Source organism: Pseudoliparis swirei, chromosome 17, assembly GCF_029220125.1.
Source record: "Pseudoliparis swirei isolate HS2019 ecotype Mariana Trench chromosome 17, NWPU_hadal_v1, whole genome shotgun sequence".
In the NCBI taxonomy this organism is placed as follows: domain Eukaryota; kingdom Metazoa; phylum Chordata; class Actinopteri; order Perciformes; family Liparidae; genus Pseudoliparis; species Pseudoliparis swirei.
The window spans coordinates 19,582,419-19,601,071 of NC_079404.1; the positions used below are offsets into that span (position 1 = coordinate 19,582,419).

The 18,653-nt window shown below is 40.4% G+C and overlaps 2 protein-coding genes across 2 annotated transcripts; one reads left to right on the forward strand and one right to left on the reverse strand.

Annotated features, from left to right (window-relative positions):
- Positions 1–2,130: 2,130 nt before the first annotated feature.
- eef1akmt2 (EEF1A lysine methyltransferase 2) lies at positions 2,131–8,904 on the reverse strand. Its single transcript, XM_056436095.1, has 6 exons — positions 8,789–8,904; positions 8,270–8,335; positions 7,997–8,111; positions 5,886–5,993; positions 3,214–3,430; positions 2,131–2,402 (listed from the first exon to the last, which is right to left on the reverse strand). Exons 1-6 carry the CDS (start codon positions 8,902–8,904, stop codon positions 2,305–2,307), a joined length of 720 nt encoding a protein of 239 aa, XP_056292070.1. The 3' UTR covers positions 2,131–2,304.
- A 93-nt stretch (positions 8,905–8,997) lies between these two features.
- Positions 8,998–18,197, forward strand: abraxas2 (abraxas 2, BRISC complex subunit). Its single transcript, XM_056435872.1, has 9 exons — positions 8,998–9,090; positions 10,510–10,600; positions 11,804–11,840; positions 12,322–12,388; positions 12,905–13,095; positions 13,636–13,758; positions 14,173–14,257; positions 14,358–14,475; positions 15,020–18,197. Exons 1-9 carry the CDS (start codon positions 9,019–9,021, stop codon positions 15,562–15,564), a joined length of 1,329 nt encoding a protein of 442 aa, XP_056291847.1. The 5' UTR covers positions 8,998–9,018; the 3' UTR covers positions 15,565–18,197.
- Positions 18,198–18,653: the final 456 nt, after the last annotated feature.

Consider the following 18,653-nt stretch of genomic DNA (forward strand, 5'->3'; position numbering starts at 1 on the left):
TTCACGAATGAACCGACCAAAAGTTGCTACCATGACTCTTGGTCGTTCACGTTTAGTTGTAACCAGCCTAAAACAATGACCCAGAAAAAAAAGTTATTAAAGCGTCGATAGAATAAATAACGTGTAGGTCTCCTGGACTTAGGTTAGTCACGTTACAATGTAGTCACGGTAGTCAATGTAGACTTCTTGCATATAATTGTGAAAAAACGTGCTTTGAAAGAGGAGTCTTTCTCACTTCCCTGCGATGGAAAACTCTCCTGCTAACGACATATGGTGGAGTAACTCAATCAATCCACAAAAAATCCTGTCCGGTTCACTTCAAACGTGTTTCCAGGGAGATGGAGTGGAAAAAACATAAATATTTGCAGTATCACACTTGAGAGGTTAAAATGAAAGCATGCCATTCATTGCTGGTTAGGGCGACCATTGGGCTGCTATGGCATCACTTCTAAAACCCTTATAGGTTTTTAATATTATGAGTGGAATAAAAGTGAAGCTTCAGACGTGTGTGCCAACCCAAAAGCCACGAAAGTGCTGCCGGTGATACATTTACTGTACAGCTCAGTTCAAACCAGCAATACCTTACGTTTTATTTGACTTACTGGTGGATGGCCATACTTCTGAAGATGAGAGAAAGACAAGCTTCAAACGGTGCTTTGGCTTCCTGAATAAATCAACGTTGCAGTGTAGCACGTCTCAGACACGTGGTCGAGATAGATCCAGTTTTTAATAATGAAGACACACGTAACTACCAGCACAGCCAGGAGCAAACATTTCGTAATCTCTACATCATTTGTTGTCCAGATCCAGTTTTAGCAACTAAGATTGACGGACAATTAAGGCTTTGTCTGAATGACAACCTAATTACTGTTATATATATATTATATGTATACTATTTAAGATTCTTCAAATGCAATACTGGACTATTTTGTCTTGCTATGTTTACCAAAATACCAAGGCAAACTGTCTGTGAATAATCCTGATTCTAATTCAGGAGCAATCTAATGTTAGGGAATCTGTTAAATGGAAACTCTCATGACTTTGTTGAGGTTAACAGGATTGTAGTGTAGCCTGTTTCTTAGCAACAGCACCTTTACACAGGAAATGAGTAAGCTGCAGTATATTCAAAGAGACTGTAACTTCAGCACATATTAAAATATAATTACGCAATTTTAAAAAACCCTTGAAGAACTGTCTACCTAGATGTTTTGTTTAAGCAAGAGTGCCTTTTGACAAAAGTGGAGGATATTTAATTCAGGAAGTTTCACTTCATGGGAAAATCTCAGTTGTAAATGTGGGCATAATGTGCACATCCACAGGATATCCAGGGCCTAGTTAAATTCCAGGCACTAATTCTTGTAAAGCTTGCATGTTTACTCAACAGCGTGGCTCAACATCAACGGTTCCATTGGACCACTGGCCCAGCTTGCAATTAAGTCCAGTTTGACAGTTATTAATGATGTCATTAAGGAAGTATATGGCAGACAAGCTTCCCTTGCACAGAAGGCAAGGCCTTTTGTTTATTTATTATGTCAGAAATTCTAAATCAGGGTCTTCAGGACCCCACGTTCTGCTGGTTTCCAGTTGAGCCAATTAGATACGGGCTATTTTCCCCAAGGCATGAACAATGGATGTAATTAATTATTTAGTGAGACAGAACCGGGGTTTTTAAACTATGGGTCAAGACATTCAACAGGGTCCTTGCAAAGTAAACAAAGAGGGGATTTAAGATGATTTGTGGCACGGGGAAAAATGTTCTGTGCAAATGGTTGTGTACATCCCACTTCTCTTCTAGACCCTTTATGAAACGAATACAGAAGATGTTTTAGCCTCCAAGCCGAATAATCAAGTGGCTGAACTCTGCACAAGGGCGAAGACTTCACATGTGAATATCTCTTGGTGCCGCAAGACATGGCGGACCTACATTATGTCAAAGGTCAGAGAGAACTTGTTATTCAGAAGTAAAAGGTTCCATGCGAGAGTATTTTAAATTAATACATTATTCAACTGTACGTGAACTGTAAATCTTAATCGTCTCAGTAAAAGTGACATCAAAGATTAATGAACAATTTCACACAAATGTAACAGGTTGCTATCACACTATGGATCAAGACAAGATAATACGACAGCAACAAAACAAAAACCATATTTATTTCAAGAGAATTCCTCTCTGTTACACTGTATGCCGGCGTCATTACACATATCTTCTAAATGTGAATCAAGTATTGTTATACAAAAGTATGTACAGTTATTATGATTTCCTGTGATAAACAGAAAAAAAGAAGAACATCTAATCCTCTAATTTCAATGTATTCTCCTGAAGATGAGGGCCGTCACACTGTTGCCCTTCTTGCCTCCAAATTGGAAGCTAGGTGTCGGCAACTCCTCGACAAACTCAAATCCTGTGAGGCAAAATAAAGAAGATGTGCAGGTTAAGAAACTAGAACATCGACATGTCTCCGTAAATACAAATGCCAGGAAGCTTTTCTGGTTGTTTATGGCCACAGAGGGTTAGGAGAAAGACTTGCAAACATGGCTGTAAATAATTTACTAGTCTTTTTCCTTGTCCTGGTTGGAGCATTGCTGAATATGTCGGTGCGTTACCACCACCTGTAGATCAGTGGAACAGTGTGAAACCAGTTGTGCAGTGCTCCACCTGGATGCAGGTGACATGTGTGTCCTCATCAACACGCATGAGAGAAACTAAACGGGGACCTGATTAACAGCTTCAGAGTGCAACAAGGTCACAAACTCCTCAGGGAACCGTAAACATTACGAGCAAAGCCATGATATATTTTGAAATGTTTCCCTTCAGGGAGCGAGGTATTTGGCAACAACTACGAAATAGCGAATCACATTGATTAAATATCATCTTTTGTCAAATTTCCTGAAGGAAAGGTGCCGCGTTAAAAAATACAAATATATGACTTTTAAACTTAGGTATGAACGTTACCCAGTATGTACATATGCGTGTGTGGATCAGTCAATGAACAATACAGGGGAATGACATAAATTCTGTGTGTCTCATCCCCCCCACACACACGCCTTAAGAATTTGCTTAACATGTATGATCAAAGGTTAGCTTTCCACTGGAATTTCTTTGTCTAATTCAGTTGGTTTGTTGAGAGTCAATCTACGCAGTACTCTCACAAAGAAATGAGCCAGATTAAACAGAATCATTCAAAAACAAATCATCAAAGTGTTTCCCCTCACCTTCAATAAATCGGTCTAGCAGCTGCTCTTTTGTCCAGTTACAGGAAGTTATAGCAAAGAATCCTTTGTCCTTGAGAGCATCCTTTAGAACTTGGACATACATTTTCTTGTCCTCCTTAGAGCTGTCCGGGTTCAAGCTTATTGCATCGAATGTGCCTTTGTCGATGCAGACATCAAAACCCTTTAGCTCACCGTGGCAGTTCAAGAAATCCATCTCCTAAAAAACACACGAGAAGAGACAGCAGATCAGGAAAGGTTGGTCTGTGATCCACCCTCCAGCACACATGACGCCTCATGCTTTAGACTGACTCTTTAGCTGTGGGCTAAACTATAGAGCAGGGGTCAGGAACCTTTTTGACTGGGAGAGCCATAAAAGCCAAATATTTCAAAATATATTTCATTGAGAGCCATATAGTATTTTTAACGTATAATAAATTAAATATGTCTTGCTTTTAATGCGACTTCTGGTGCTGCATGATGCTACGGGGGTGGGGGGGGGGGTGCAAGTGACATTTTCTTTGACACAGAATGACATGCTGCTGTGTAGAGACGATCAATAACAGACGTTTAGTTTAATAAAAGAACAAAGACGTCTTTAAGAAAGGGACCTTAAATGACTTCTGCTGTAATCTGGCGCGATAGAGACAATTATAGGGGGGCGGGCGGAGATTTTTTTCAACTCAAAATTGTCTGGGAGCCATATGCCGTCACCAAAAGAGCCATAGGTTCCCGACCCCTGCTATAGAGGTACCTGCAGATGAAATGTGTTACACCTCAAGGTTTAACGATAACACTGAACTCCAACTGCCCACATGACAGCAGTTCATTCTGCAGAGGTTGCTGACCTACCATACCAGCAGTGAAAGGAGCCCTTCATGAGGACAGAGAACACCGGACCTCTGGGGAGAGCTCAAGAGACACATACACACAAACCAGGGGTCACAAAACGCGTGATCTATGATGATCAAGGGACTCACTGGAGAGAGAAACGCCTATATATTGTTGCAACTGATCAGTTACATTTGAGTGTGAGCCCGTATAATGAAAGAAATCTGGGATGATGTCAAAGGAATGCATAAAGGAAACATAGTGACGAATGTAAATGCAGACAGGGCTCGACATGATGACCTTTACGGTAAGACCTGTTGAAGAAGTCCCCCCGCCCCCTTTACCATGTGGTTTAAACTCCATTCAAGGCTACACATTCACACTCATTATTTTGGCAATCTGCAGTATTAAAGAAAAACCAACATAATATTTCTCTCTCACATGCACACACACACACACACATACTGTGCTCCCGCTGTCCAGCTCAGGTCAATATTGACTTCAGGGGAAGGCTTTCTGTCCAAGCAAAGCACACAAGGTCATAGCCGTGTGATGCACATAACTTATATGCAACTGTACCTTGCACACAGGAGAGGAGAACTTGTTTTTCTTGCATATACATGTCAGAAGATGTGTTACATCCTGCCATTTCATTTCAAGTGGTTTCATCTGAATGGTGGGCAGACTTCCATCACGTTCAGGGCCTTTTCCCTCTCCAACTCTCCCGCATAGGAAACACAGGACAGTTTGCTCTGACCGTCCGAGGCCAGCTCCGAGGATGCTGCAAGCCATGTTGTATTATTGGCATTGAGGAACAGAGGGGATATATTTCGTATCAATGGCTGATTTGTGCATGGCACAAGATCCACCACACAGTAAATTCCCCAGTGTTAAAAAGTCAAGAGTATACTGACTCTTTCAGTCATTACAACACTAGCAAGAGTAAATAGCCTCCAGTGTTGGAGGAAATATTCAGAGTTAATTTCCCAGTGTTAAAAATGTAGTGTTAAAGTGAATTGACTCTGCCAGAGTCATTACAACTAGAGCAAGAGTAAAACCCCAGTGATGACAACGTTCACTGTTACTCTGGAAAGCTCCGCCCCCTCCTTCTCGTTTCAAATTGAGTTTCATCACGCGCGTTATAATTCTGGAAAGACTGCAGTAAGTTTCTCTAAATCACTTTTTTATATTAAATGTTGATATTTCAGCAGAAGCAACATTTTAGAATAACTCTATACTGTGTTCAACTTACACTCGAGCTGTTTTTGTGTCTTGAAATATCGATATGCAGACGGCTAACACGACCGAGTCAAAAGCTACACAGTAGAATGAAAGAGTACATTAACACTAAGCCAGTAAACATATGGTCCCTATCTATAGAGCGTTAAAGAGTGTGATTTACATTCGACACTCGGACTAGCATGAATCAAAATCAACACCTCTCAGTGTGGAATAATAACTTTTACCAGAGTTGCTTTAACTCTGAAATGTTAACACTATGTTCAGTGTTACTTTAACACTCAAAAGATAAGGGGCCACATGTTCACTGTCTTCGTGTTGAAATGTACTCTTCAAGTGTTAAATTGACATTGCCAATTTTACTGTGTACATGCAAATATTACAGCAATCAACTGGAGAGAATTCAAATTTTGCAGCACATGTTGATTCATGCTTTTCTCCTAGCACTGCAAGTACTCACATAGTACACCCGGGATCAATAAAAAAAAGTAAATGATATCATTCAGTATCCTGCAGCAGCCACATGTGTTGTGATACTTGTCAAAGTTAGTGAATTAACTGAGAAACAATGTGATATTTTTCATGACAAACAAAACAAAACCCACCTTTACGGTGATATTCGTCAAGCCCTCCGCCTGCAGAACGTTTCTGGCCAAGTCTACAGACGCTGGAGAATAATCTATACCAGTCAGATTCCTGCATCCGTGTTTAGCCTTGAAACACACACAAACAAAGCACAGGAGGAGCTCAGCTAATCAATGTTTAAAGAATGTCTTAAAAAGATTTGTTGAAGTCCAAGTAAGCCTCAAACCTGCAAATCATGATGGGTGAAAAAGAGGGGCGGGGGGGGGAAGTAACTTTTTTTTTTTGGCGCCACATCCACGTTATTTGATGACACCTCAAAGCTTTTCTGATTACGGTCTTTTGATTGTTCTGACCGCAAATCTAAATAATAATAACAAAGATTTTTAAGCAAAAAGGTCCTCTGAATAATTCAGTGATCGGTAATAATAGTAATAACAACTTTACATTGTCATTATATATAATGTGGTTAAAGTCATTCATGAACCAACTTCCTTTTTTTGGACTTGTGTGCTCTGCTGAGCTTTGAGCCTGTTCCATGAGCCTGTTCCATTGAGTCTGTTCCATGAGCCTGTTCCATGAGCCGGTTCCATGAGCCTGTTCCATGAGCCTGTTCCATGAGTCTGTTCCATGAGCCTGTTCCATGAGTCTGTTCCATTGAGTCTGTTCCATTGAGTCTGTTCCATGAGCCTGTTCCATGAGCCGGTTCCATGAGCCTGTTCCATGAGCCTGTTCCATGAGCCTGTTCCATGAGCCTGTTCCGTGAGTCTGTTCCGTGAGCCTGTTCCGTGAGCCTGTTCCGTGAGTCTGTTCCGTGAGTCTGTTCCGTGAGCCTGTTCCATGAGTCTGTTCCATGAGTCTGTTCCATTGAGGGGAAGGTTGTATCCTTTTCCTTGTTTGTGCAAGGCAATGATCTCTTCTCTGAAGTACTGAAGATGCTTGTCATGAAGGGGTTGAATAATTTTGAGACTGCAGTAAATTCATTAAAGTCATTAAAAGAAGCATTTTGTGTTGAATTAGGATAAAACCCTTGTGATATTAGTTTCATTAAACTACTTAAACAATTCTTGTGTAATTTGTTTATTGCAAACAGCTGAACATTTTTATATTTTGCCAATAAACCTAATGTGCAATGGGGGTTGAATAATTTGGATTGCAACTGTATGCATATAACATATTTGATATACACATATTTATTATATATACATATTTATATATAATCTGAATATTTATAAACAATATATATGTTTTTATTTTTTAGACAATATATATACCATTATGTGTATGATTATTCTATTTTTAATTGTGTGTATATAAATAAATAAATAAATATATATAAGACACACATAATTCAAAATAAAATAATTATATTTAAAGGATAATGAAAAAAGCATTTTGTTTGACTGTAAAAAATAATTTACAGTGAATAATTGGAGTAAACTCATGAGCAAGAACAGCTGATGTGGTGACATCATCAAGTAAGCTGCTGTTCCAATCGCAGAAAGACCGTCCTCCCGTCCACTCGTCCTTCGGAGTCTGGACTCCCAAGACCAAACTCCCAAGACCAGACTCCAAAACAACACAAGTCTGTACTCTGTGTACTTTGAATTGAGAAACGGCTATTCTGTTTGGGGAAGCTGAAGGATGAGGACACACTCATCTGGGAGCGTTAAGTTTAAGGAATGATGAATGCCAATATTAACACTATTTAGAAGACGTTAGATGGGTCCTCTGGGATGGGCTGTGGGTTAAAGATGCAACGAGATGTTGTAAGTGGTGGCCGTATCTGGGTCCTTAGGACAACCAGGCATAGCATGTTTGTGTGTTAACATAAATACTCTTAAGATGCACCCCTGGCTTCTAAACTTCTTCCTCAAACACCGGGCTCCTCTAGACTCTTTATACACTCTTTTAAAATACAATGGAGATGGAAGGTGTTTGAATTGTTGCTTTCTAAGCACAAAATAAAATGAGCATCCAATAATAATATCTTCATTAACCTGAATAATCCACAGATGTTGCAATGTTTTAATGATCTGGTTGTGATATTGGTGAAGTGGCCCTTTAAGAAAGACCAAAACAACGACCTGTGAATTAAAAAAAACACACAATATTATTGTCAAAATGTTCTCACCAGTTCAACTAAAAAGGCGCCGTTTCCAGTGCCAATGTCAAGAATGGCAGCATCCGCTGGGATCTGAGTTTTGTCCATCCATCGCAGCACACGGCTCATGCTCTCCTCGCCAAACCTCAAGAGATGATGGAAACACAGACATCAGTCAAGAGACAGGCTTGACAGAAAGCAATAATACTGCATTGAACAAGTCCCTAATGAATCACCACATTTTGACATGACCAGCACTGTAATAACAAGTGGATGTACAGCATGGTATATGAATAGGATTACCAAATCTCACCAACATCCCCAATGTCTGCGAATGTCTCAAGTTCTTTTTGATATGCATCTTCCCAACTGCGGAAAAAAAGTCACTGACAATTAGTTATAATACAAATATTAACTATGAGCACAGATGACACGTTGCAAATATGAACGGAAGTAGCTTGATTCAAGTATATATCAAGTGTGGATTGTGGTTATATGAATATGTCATGTTATTTTCTCACATTCACCACCAATGCAAATGTAACAATTACAGGAAAGTCAGATATAATCTATATTTACAACTATAAATCGTATCTAAACAGAAGGAGGCCACTCATTTATCCATGTAACGATGAACCGACTGTCTAACATAACTAAGTTAGTTTTCAGGCAACAATACAACTTTATTTTTGCTCTCAACACCACATGTAGGACGGGTCAACGATTAGAGGCTCTGTTGCTAGCAAGAATAACCGACCATCATGATCGTAAGTCAACGTAAGTGACGAATCAGAGAACTACTGACTCCCGTTAACAGCTTACTATTCTTTCGTTCCGAGTTTTGAAGGTCCAAAATCCGTGTCCGAGCAGCTGTCGTCCTCTGGGTCCGAGACATTTCCACGTTTCACGTCCACGCTTTCCGCAGCGACCTCTTCCATGCTGGCTCGCAAGTCCTGTCCTCGCCTACATTTCCCACAAGCCACTGCGAGTTGAGGAGTGTGACTGGAACGCGGGGGTGGGAGGGCATCGTGATTCATCGGGATGTTTCCATCATGGCGGCGTCCATTTCAGGTTATACTTTTAGTTCTGTGTGTTATCACAGCGCCAACAGCAACTCAGATCATGTAAGTATAACACGTTATATTGACGAACTATTAGGATTGTGGCGGGAGTGTGCGCAGCTCGGCGACGTCTCTAGTCGCCCATCAACACCTTTAGTTTGTTGTTTCCCAGTGTCATCATCCTGTTGCTGGCTAGCTAGTGTCGGTTCCGTCTATTTACCGGCAGGTTTATCAACCACACTGTAGCTGCAGACACAAGTGGTGATTTAAAGAGGATCTTGTGTGTTTCAGCCGCACGTGTGTTGCATATTTAGCTTCTCGCGTGACCTATAAAGAGCCAAATATGTATACGAATATGTGCTGTTTCAACCTGGAAAATGCTGTTGTGGAAAGTTTGAGTTCCAGGAAATACATAGTTAGCTACGTAGCACGTTAGCTAGCTGCCAAGTCAAGTGATTTCCGTGTGCCTGTGCTGCTCACGTGGACACTTGGACCTGTCATATGATGTCAGTGTGTGTCTTCAATGGTATGAGGCTATGTCAACGGAGTTAATTTCATAACTAGGTCGCACGACACCTTTTAGTTTTGTTGTTGTTGCCGCATTGCTCGATTAGCTTCTTCACCACGTTGCTAATGTCAGTTGTTTTCAAGTCACTAACATCGTCTAATAAAGTGTTTGACATGCGTACAAATGTAATTCTTTTATTCTCTGGGCGTGCTTGTTATAGTAACGTGATCGATGGTCGATCGTTTGGGAAATAAAGCTTTTGAAATCAGCCCAAAGGAAGCTAACGACAGCGTTGTTTATATACCAGGCTGAACAAGTCGTGGATAGCGCTGCTGTTTAACTACAAAATAGTAAATGTACTACCAGAACGAAAAAGGTGTTATGTTGCACGAAGGAACATCGTGATTTCTAATACAGTGATTGCAGAATCAGTAACTTCTTTTAAATCACTTCTTAAAACCCATTTTTATAGAACAGCTTTTAAGTGATCTGATCTTTTTATGCAGAACTTTGGTTCCCCTAATTTAGTTGTCTGTTTTTAATTGATTTATTTTTTATTTTCCATTTTATTTTTTATTTTAACATATACTTTTAAATGTAATATTGGTTTCTTGCTATTCCACTTGTTTTGCTTTGACTCTCTGTGGAGCACTTTGTAAACAATGTTTTTAAAGGTGCTATATAAATAAAGTTATTATTATTATTATTCGGACACAAAGTGTTGTTCAGGATGCACTCTACATGAACGGATTATCCATCTGCTAGCCTAAAATAACACAAGAGAAAAGCAAATCATCACATTTGACAGGTTGTAACAAGATAATGTTTGGCTTTTTAACATTTTTAGAAAAAGTTTAAAATACAACTAATTAACCAAAATGTTGATGTTTAATTATTTGTTGATCTAACTGAATACTTGTTTCAGGTCTACACTAGTACCCTAACCACATATTGGTCAACATGTGTTTGCACAGGAGGGCTTCCTATTAGGAGATGTAAGGCAAGAAGAGACTATCAGCATCAGTGACTCACAGATCAGCACTGCAGAATTGGTCCAGGTAGTAGGTAAGCCTTGTAACAGACAAAACAAGGTCTGATAGAAGCCTGAAGAGACTTCTTACATGATTACCCTATCAAAACCTTCTTTATGTCACAATCGGAAAAGCACAGGTACAATAATAAGATGAACGATGGCTGAATACCATTTAGCTGCTTAAGTGTCCGTGTCCTTGTATGTGTGAAACTTAAATAGGACAAAACCATTGTTAATGTTACAAATAACACAGATGCATTCTCTGCTATGAGAATTCAACACATATGCCGGCCTTTAGCATAGCTTAGTCATTTTGCACCATTTTCCAAAAAGGCCGGGCTGAAGTCTCACACGTTTTGTAAAGGCCACTGTGCCCACCCACACAGGTGTTCCCACTTATTTTATTTGTTAAGAGCTCTTCCCAAGACCGTTTAGTGGTGTACAGACTGCTGTTTTGACGCCTTCCCCACTCCCCTCTTTGTGGCATATATTAGGGACAACTTTCATCATTCTCTAAGTACATGCATTTTGATGACATCCTGCATTTCTCAGAATAGCTTTGGGCAACTTTAATCGTACAAGCCCCGATTTAAAACACTATGGGTGTGCAGGTGTGTAATGTGTCTGATTTATAGGCGGTTATCTCACTATTCATGTTGTAGAAGCTGATGATAACGGAACATTTAAACAAAACCCAATTACACATTTACTCACTTTGACATTTGAAATTGCAAAGAGTGATCATTGGTCTGCATCACTACAGAAAAAAACACAGGCATCAGTTTGGATTTTAATCTGCCAAATATGGCAACATCATATTCAATAAAAAGATATCAATAATGGATTATACATATATTTTTTAGTGGTTTTTCAGGATATGCCTTTATGCACCTTAATGTGAAATGTAACTGGCAATTAAATTATGCCAATAAGCAGCTTCTCGCTCACCACTTATCCTTCTGCTTCAGACTCTGCTTTGGTATTTTGCAAATAAAAACGACTCAAATATCTTTGCGTTTTAAAGTTTGTGTGTGGTTTTAAGGTCACCTAATTCTATGGCCATATAAATATCAGGATTCTTCATGAATATGGTAAAGATAGCTATGCCAATGACAGCAGGTTGTGTGTGTTATTTAATTTGAGGTTTCGGGCTACACTTTAGCTTATGTCTTTTACATATGTTGCATATATGATGCTATATAACTGAAACATCTGTCATTATTTGTTCCCAACAGAAATTCATAACCATGATCCTTGTGCAAAGTTATTTAGGTAAGATATGAGCTTTTAATTTACAAACAGCTACTACAAAAAAGTAACCATGTGTACGATTGTGGAACAGACACTGCTTTGGGGAGACAAATTGTTCAGCCAACAGTTTTGACCACGATCGTTTTATTTAGAAAACCGGACATAATACTGTTGTAACACAGGCATAACAAGGGAAGGTATGTTGAAGGGGTATTTTACAAGAGTTAATGGTTGTGTAATGCTTGTAAAGAGCTCAGGACTTCAAGGCATGTATTAGCATTGTTTTCTCCTCGATAAAAAGGGCCTTTTTGCAGAGTAGCTTGTGGTGTCTTAGTTTTAGCTCATTGTAAATATACTGACACTTTCTTGACATGCATGCGTTTTGACATTGGACAGTAGATGGCCCCATTTGACAAGATTGTGCAAAATAATTAGGCCAATGCAGAGGAGGAGTAGGAATGTGTTGAATACGTTTGAACTTGTTTGTTTTTTCCCTCATCAGCTTTTATGACTACGCAGGAAAACTCAATGAAGAAAATCTCAACCGCATTCTTAGAAATAGGCGGAAAGTGAGTGATTTTCTTTTTTTTTTAATTGTCATTTCAACATGCATTGCAGCTGATGTCCTGTAAAATGTCAGTAATGCATTTAAATTAAGGCGACAATAACCTGAATCCTTAGAAATCAGACGTAGATGTAGTTTTTAATATTTTTTACTAATTGCTAACTGAAGGTGTGATAGTCCAGAGTATATCAAGATATAAATTAGATGGTATAAATTGCTTTCAAAGTCCTAATTTCAACAGTTTTGGCTTCAAATATAATAATATTATTTTTTAGGGCGGCTGTAGCTCATGGGGAGAGTGGCCGTCCTGTAACCACAGGAAAGGGATCAATATTACATCATACAACAACATGTACCATTGTTTTTTTTTTTTCATGTTTTCTCATTGAAGTATTTCAATAAGTAGCTGTACAGGCGTCACAATTATTAGTGTCCGTATTGTTCCACATCCTACACTTAGTCTGCCATGTACTTGTGACGATGAACACATTTAAAAAGAGTTGTTTCTTGGTCCGTGCAGAACGTTATTGGTTGGTACCGGTTCCGGAGGAACACGCAGCAGCAGATGTCGTTCAGGGAACAGATCATCCACAAACAGCTGACTGAGCTGCTCGGTGTGCCCGACCTCGTCTTCCTTCTTTTCAGCTTCATCTCCACCGCCAACAGCTCCACGCACGCTCTGGAGTATGTGCTCTTTAGACCTCACCACAGGTAATGACTGCATGTTGAGCATGAGCAAACACATATTTATGGTCAATGTCAAATGTCAAACTAGCGTATATTTACTCTTGTGTAGGCTTTTGAGTTACATCGAGGCAGTTCCCTTCCCACCCTGTCGATGTTTTGGGTCTTTAAGTTCTTTTTGTACATGGATGCTCATCGCTGATCAACGTCATTCAGTGCGTCAGTCAGTCATTCAGTCCGTGGCCTTGTGTCGTCCCACATAAAAGTCCCAATAAATTCCATTCAGTGACGTGTACACATAAAAAAAAAATATTAAAGTAAACTAGAGCACTGGTGTGGGATTGGGAATTATCAGAAGATGACATTGGAGCTGGAGAGAACAAGTAATATTGGTGCATCCCTAATTTTAGTTGTAGCTTATTCTAATTACTATTTTAAACGCGTATGAAAAGTTCAAACATGACAAACTTTTCTGCACACGTGGTTTACTGGAAAGAAGAAACAAATTAAGTGTAGTCATTTTCTGAACAGTATTTTTAACAGTGCTAATTGGTCGTCTCTTCCCAGTCGGTACAACCAGAGGATCACCCTCACAATCCCAAACCTTGGCAACACGAGCCAGCAGGAATACAAAGTCTCCTCGGTGCCCAACACCTCAATCAACTACACCCAGGTCATCAAGGAGCACGGGTAAGAATCGTTGGTGTGCAACTTCTGTGTTGGTCCTAGTTTACATTCATCAGCAGACATTTGCGGATGACTGTCTGGAGTGGAAAGCTGGTTTATGACCGGTTTCACATGCAGAAATATGTATTTGTGAGTCTTTTTGTTTTAAACGCTGTCTGTAATAGAATAGGTTATTACCGTGTGTCAGTGTGATCTTAACTGCCGGGGGTTTCACCAGACCTGTCTCTCTAGCTTCTGATGACTTTGGTTTCACACTTCTTTGTGTGTCAGTCAGACAGAGAAGGCATCCATAATTTAACCACGACACTCCTTCACTGCTCTTATGCCTTTGACGAACATGCTAGGTGAACTCGTGCTGTGTGAAGTTGTCCATTATGACTTGAATAGTGTAATGGATATTGGTAAATATCTTTACAGAGCCGAATTCTTTGATAAAGATGGCATCATGAAGGATATCCGAACAATATACCAAGTTTACAGTGCACTACAAGATAAAGTGCAGGTGAGCTGGATGTTGGATAGCTGGTGGAAGACACGCAGCAACATTGTTCTCTCACCAGATGACTTAACTTGAATTTTGTACCGGTTTGTCCTCTTTTCAGGCTGTGTGTGGGGAGGTAGATCAAAGTGAGCGTTTGAAAGAGAAGATTCAAGAGGATGTGAACAAACTCAAACAACAAATTGCTCTCAGGAAACGCGACACGGCAGAAGAGGAGAGAAGTAGGTGCCTGCTTTGGATTCGGTGAACTAGAATTGTGTCCTAAAATGTGTGCTGGTTTTGAATATAAACTCGTATCAGTATTAAGTTTCAATTCTGTGTCGATCCCTTTTCCTCAGTCCTTATTTTAACCCTTCTGTTACCTTCACATTTACTAACATATTTTACCCCCGGGGTCAATTTGACCCCAGCAATTAAAACCTCCAGAGAATTATTAGAATTAATATTGTTTCCCAAGTTTAAGTGTGAGGTACTTTATGTTTGTTTGTTGACGACCTAAATAGCCCTTTAAATATATAAAAAAAGTTGATATTTCTTATATGTTTGACACAGTGAAAAACAGCCTGGGGTCAAATTGACCCCAAAGAACACCGACATTAAACATTGAATAGGGTCAAATTGACCCTAAAGGTAACAGGAGGGTTAAATGATGCGATCAGTCAACTAGTCACGTTTATTCCCTCAGATCTCATGTGCTAACATTTTGCAAAAATATCCACTTTCTTGACCCTTTTCACCAGTTGCATCTTTCTCTCTGCTCCACAGGGCTCCTTGAGGCCCAAAATACGGACTACCGTCCCACTCCAGAGGAGAACACGGAACCTTCTGATGCGTCCCCTCTTTCCAGAATAGCTTTCCAAACACCCTCTGCTCCTGAGCGGCCCAGTACCTCACCTAACCCACCGTCTTATTCTGACCTCTTGGTCCAGCGGGACTCTCTGCTCTCCTCTTCCTCCCCAACTACCAGTGCTGCCCTACTGCCCCGGCCCCAAGCCGTGGGCTCTCCGGGACACCCTACGCCCGGCCCACCGGGGATGGGCCTGGGCCTCGCCGCCAACTCCACTCCCGTCACGACTCCCAGCACCCCGTACCTCGGCAACGGTGACGGATCAAGCTCCGACTCGTTAGATAGACAGGCCGCAGGGCAGGAAGACGACGACGAAGATGATGAAGATGGGGACAGTAGCGAATATGAGAACTTGGTGAGTGAAGCCGGTCATCTGCCAATGGTCTCCGCCAGCGGTTTAGCACAAGGCCGGCCAGCTGCCCTCGGTCCGGACGGGGACGCTCGTGGCTCACAGGCCACATAGAAACACGCCGCAGGGGTGTGTATGGGACATGAATAAGTGACGCGCCGTGAGAGGTGGGCATCTTAAGCAATCAAAGATAGACAAATATAGACAAAAGTGCCAGTCCTGAAAGTGAAAGGCATGCACAGTTGGTGTCTCGCTGTGAGTGTTTATTGTCTTAGTCTGATCTCCATTTTTAGGGGGAACGTTGCGAGGCTTCGCAGGCTTAACGAGAGTGTCTCATTGGAGGGTCAAGTCGTCTGTTTTCATTTTTTTTCTTTTTGGAATAGGGTCAGTGTGGGTAATTCAGTGTGGATGTTTCGGCTCCCCTAAAAGACAGGCCCTGCTCCACGCTTTCTTCTGTATCTTTTCGTTTCACTTTTGCATCACCAACTCTTGAGCACCCACTCTTGCGTCTTGCACTATTGTTTTGCCTTCTTACATCATCGAAGAAAAGCAAATGGAGAATGTTCTGCAGCCTTCAAACTTTTTTTTAAAAGAAGTAAATGGTCGTTAGCTATTTTTTCTTCTTAAAGAGATCTTTATATGTAACTAGAATTACTTTAACATGCACATTTCTCTTATTTGATTTGATTTCCCCCATGCTCCACATTCTTTAATTAGTTATACAATTACCTATTTAAATAATGAAGAATAGATTTGTAAGCAAGATTTATTCTGCCACTTGAAAAATGGGTGCTTTATATATACATACGATATTTTGTCAGATTATTAGTTAATCTAATTTGATTGACAAGAATGTCAATGTCTTGCTCCTCTCGGTTAGCACTGAAATTGTATGCGCTTTGCTGCACTTAACACAATTTAAGATGTCTTTATTATTGTGCTATACCAACGCTGTTATGTTGTGCCACTTGAGTAGTGCTCTTCGACCATGAGCAAAATTCAGCTCAGCTTTTGTCTGTTGTCCGGAGCTCACATGGCAAACACAATGTACTGTAGCTTTACTAACCAGATGCTTATGATTCCCTTCTGCTGCTGCAACACAGATAGCTACCACTAAAAAACAAACTGCATCTGTCTATTCTTCGTCATATAAAAATCTGGCTGCTACTTCCTCTTCCCAGTGCTGGTTGTCTCTAATACTACTGACGGTGAGCGTATATCCACCAAGCTCACTTCTCACTGACTTGTTCTCTATTAAAGTCATCATGGAAGGCGGATACCCCCTGTAGAGTGTGAATTGTAACTTTGGATGCGGAGAGCGAACGATCACCTTCCGGTCTTGGCATAGTCGACAGCGGACCTCATTTATTCTGACCTGGTTGGGTCAATGTCACGTGTCTGGACCTGGATAATGTGACGAAGAGAATGCTTCAACATACAGTGCCTTCCACTCAGGTCAGTTTCTATCTGCACACAGAACACATCCACAGATCCCTCTCGGGAGGTAAACTACAGTAAAACAATCTGTGTTGCATTTGCAATAATCGATTTCTAGCTGCTTCTTTTTTTTGGTCGTCCTGCAGCTTCATGCCTCCCTTTCTATGATGTGGTGTTTTGTATAAAGCTATTCTCCCTTTTTACTTTCACGACCGACTTCTAAGTGGACCTGCGTCTCGCGGATGCAGCTGTGACTTTGCTTGCTTCATAATTTGAAACTGGAATTTTAACTGTAAAGTCACAGCTGATCTGCTTAGTAACTGATACTTCTTGTGAGGCAGAGATGGTATGATGATCCTGAAGAACTTGACCGGCCTTTTAAACGGCTGTCTCGTTTGAAGACGACTAAGTAACGAGGCGTGGATTGATTTGGTGCCGGATGTAGGACACCCTCGCATGAACCCGTCAATTCCAGACACGGTAATATTCAGCATGGAAAGACATTTGCACTGCACACGGAGGACGTCACGGAAGATGTCTTGATCAGCAAGTTGCACTCCCGTATGATTTTGTGGTGGGAGAAGCTTTGCCTTGTGAATGAGCTCCACTTTATTTATGCGAACTGTTTGTACGACGTGTTGTTGTTTTTTGCCCGGATGTGTAATGCCAATGCAGCACTTATTGGGGAACTGGCACCTCAATTGTTACTTTATAAATCACCCAGAGTAACACAATCACACAATGTTAAAAGAGATGGCAAATTAAATATGTTCGGAATATGGTTTCCTTTGAGTACTGGAATATAAGAAAAATATATAATGAATGTGTAGTAGAACCGGGTGGGGATAGCACTAGCATTTAAACAGCACTTGCTGTATAAGCTTGTCCCAGTTGAGTGTTGTGGTGGTATAGAGCAGCAATATGTTGGTTCTTACTCATAATCCTTGCCTTCAGTTTCTACACTGCTTTTTAAATCTTTCTGGCGTCCCCAGGTGAGACCCTGACTCGACGACCAGAATGAAAATCAGCAGGGTGCTGAGGGCCACTCGTAAAATACGTGAGAGGATTAACCTTGTTAGTATCCTATACCTTTAAGTTCCAACAGAGTAGAAATATACACTCATGTACTCTTACTATTGCAACATCAACACCTCCCTGAAAGCACAAAGTCCAGTGCACAGCTTCAAACTTCTCAGCTTTTATCTGAATGTGTGTACTTGTCAAAAGTAGATAATGGACTTGCTTGGTCGTGCACAGAGAATAGGTTTCTTAAATTGGGAAATAATAAATGACATGCATATGTGATATGATATGCCTTTGTTTTCTTATTGTTGCACATGTACCACTTTTAATGTGAAATGGTTGGACATCATGCTCTTATTCTTTTCATTTATATTGTTGCAGGATAATTAGAAAGCATACATTGACAATAATCAAAAATGAATAACAATAACAATGTGCAATAACTAGAAACAATTAGCAAATCCCAAAGACAAATCACATTTTATACTTTTAATTTTCGATATGTATATGCACTTTACTGTAAACAAGAGTTACATCCATGCGTACATTTTGACTTGGTAAAGTGTTGTGGTAAACAAAATCATTTTTCGGATTTGAACTGCGTTTATGCCCGTCAATAATAACAAGAACTGTTCCTCAAGCTGTCGAGCATTACTGCAGACTGCTTGCTGCAGTATTTTTACGATGACATCATCCCCTCATCCCTTTTGAGGGCATCCCACATGGTTGCTTGCTGAATATGC

Excerpts from the sequence above, each read along its gene's own strand:
- eef1akmt2 (XM_056436095.1), bottom strand. The coding sequence starts at position 8,904 with ATGGAAGAGGTCGCTGCGGAAAGCGTGGACGTGAAACGTGGAAATGTC. Across the intron at positions 5,994-7,996 it reads GCGCCTTTTTAGTTGAACTG|GCTAAACACGGATGCAGGAA; the intron begins GTGAGAACATTT and ends GTGTGTTTCAAG. Across the intron at positions 2,403-3,213 it reads GCTAGACCGATTTATTGAAG|GATTTGAGTTTGTCGAGGAG; the intron begins GTGAGGGGAAAC and ends TTTGCCTCACAG.
- abraxas2 (XM_056435872.1), top strand. The coding sequence starts at position 9,019 with ATGGCGGCGTCCATTTCAGGTTATACTTTTAGTTCTGTGTGTTATCAC. Across the intron at positions 9,091-10,509 it reads CCAACAGCAACTCAGATCAT|GAGGGCTTCCTATTAGGAGA; the intron begins GTAAGTATAACA and ends GTGTTTGCACAG. Across the intron at positions 13,759-14,172 it reads CAGGTCATCAAGGAGCACGG|AGCCGAATTCTTTGATAAAG; the intron begins GTAAGAATCGTT and ends ATATCTTTACAG.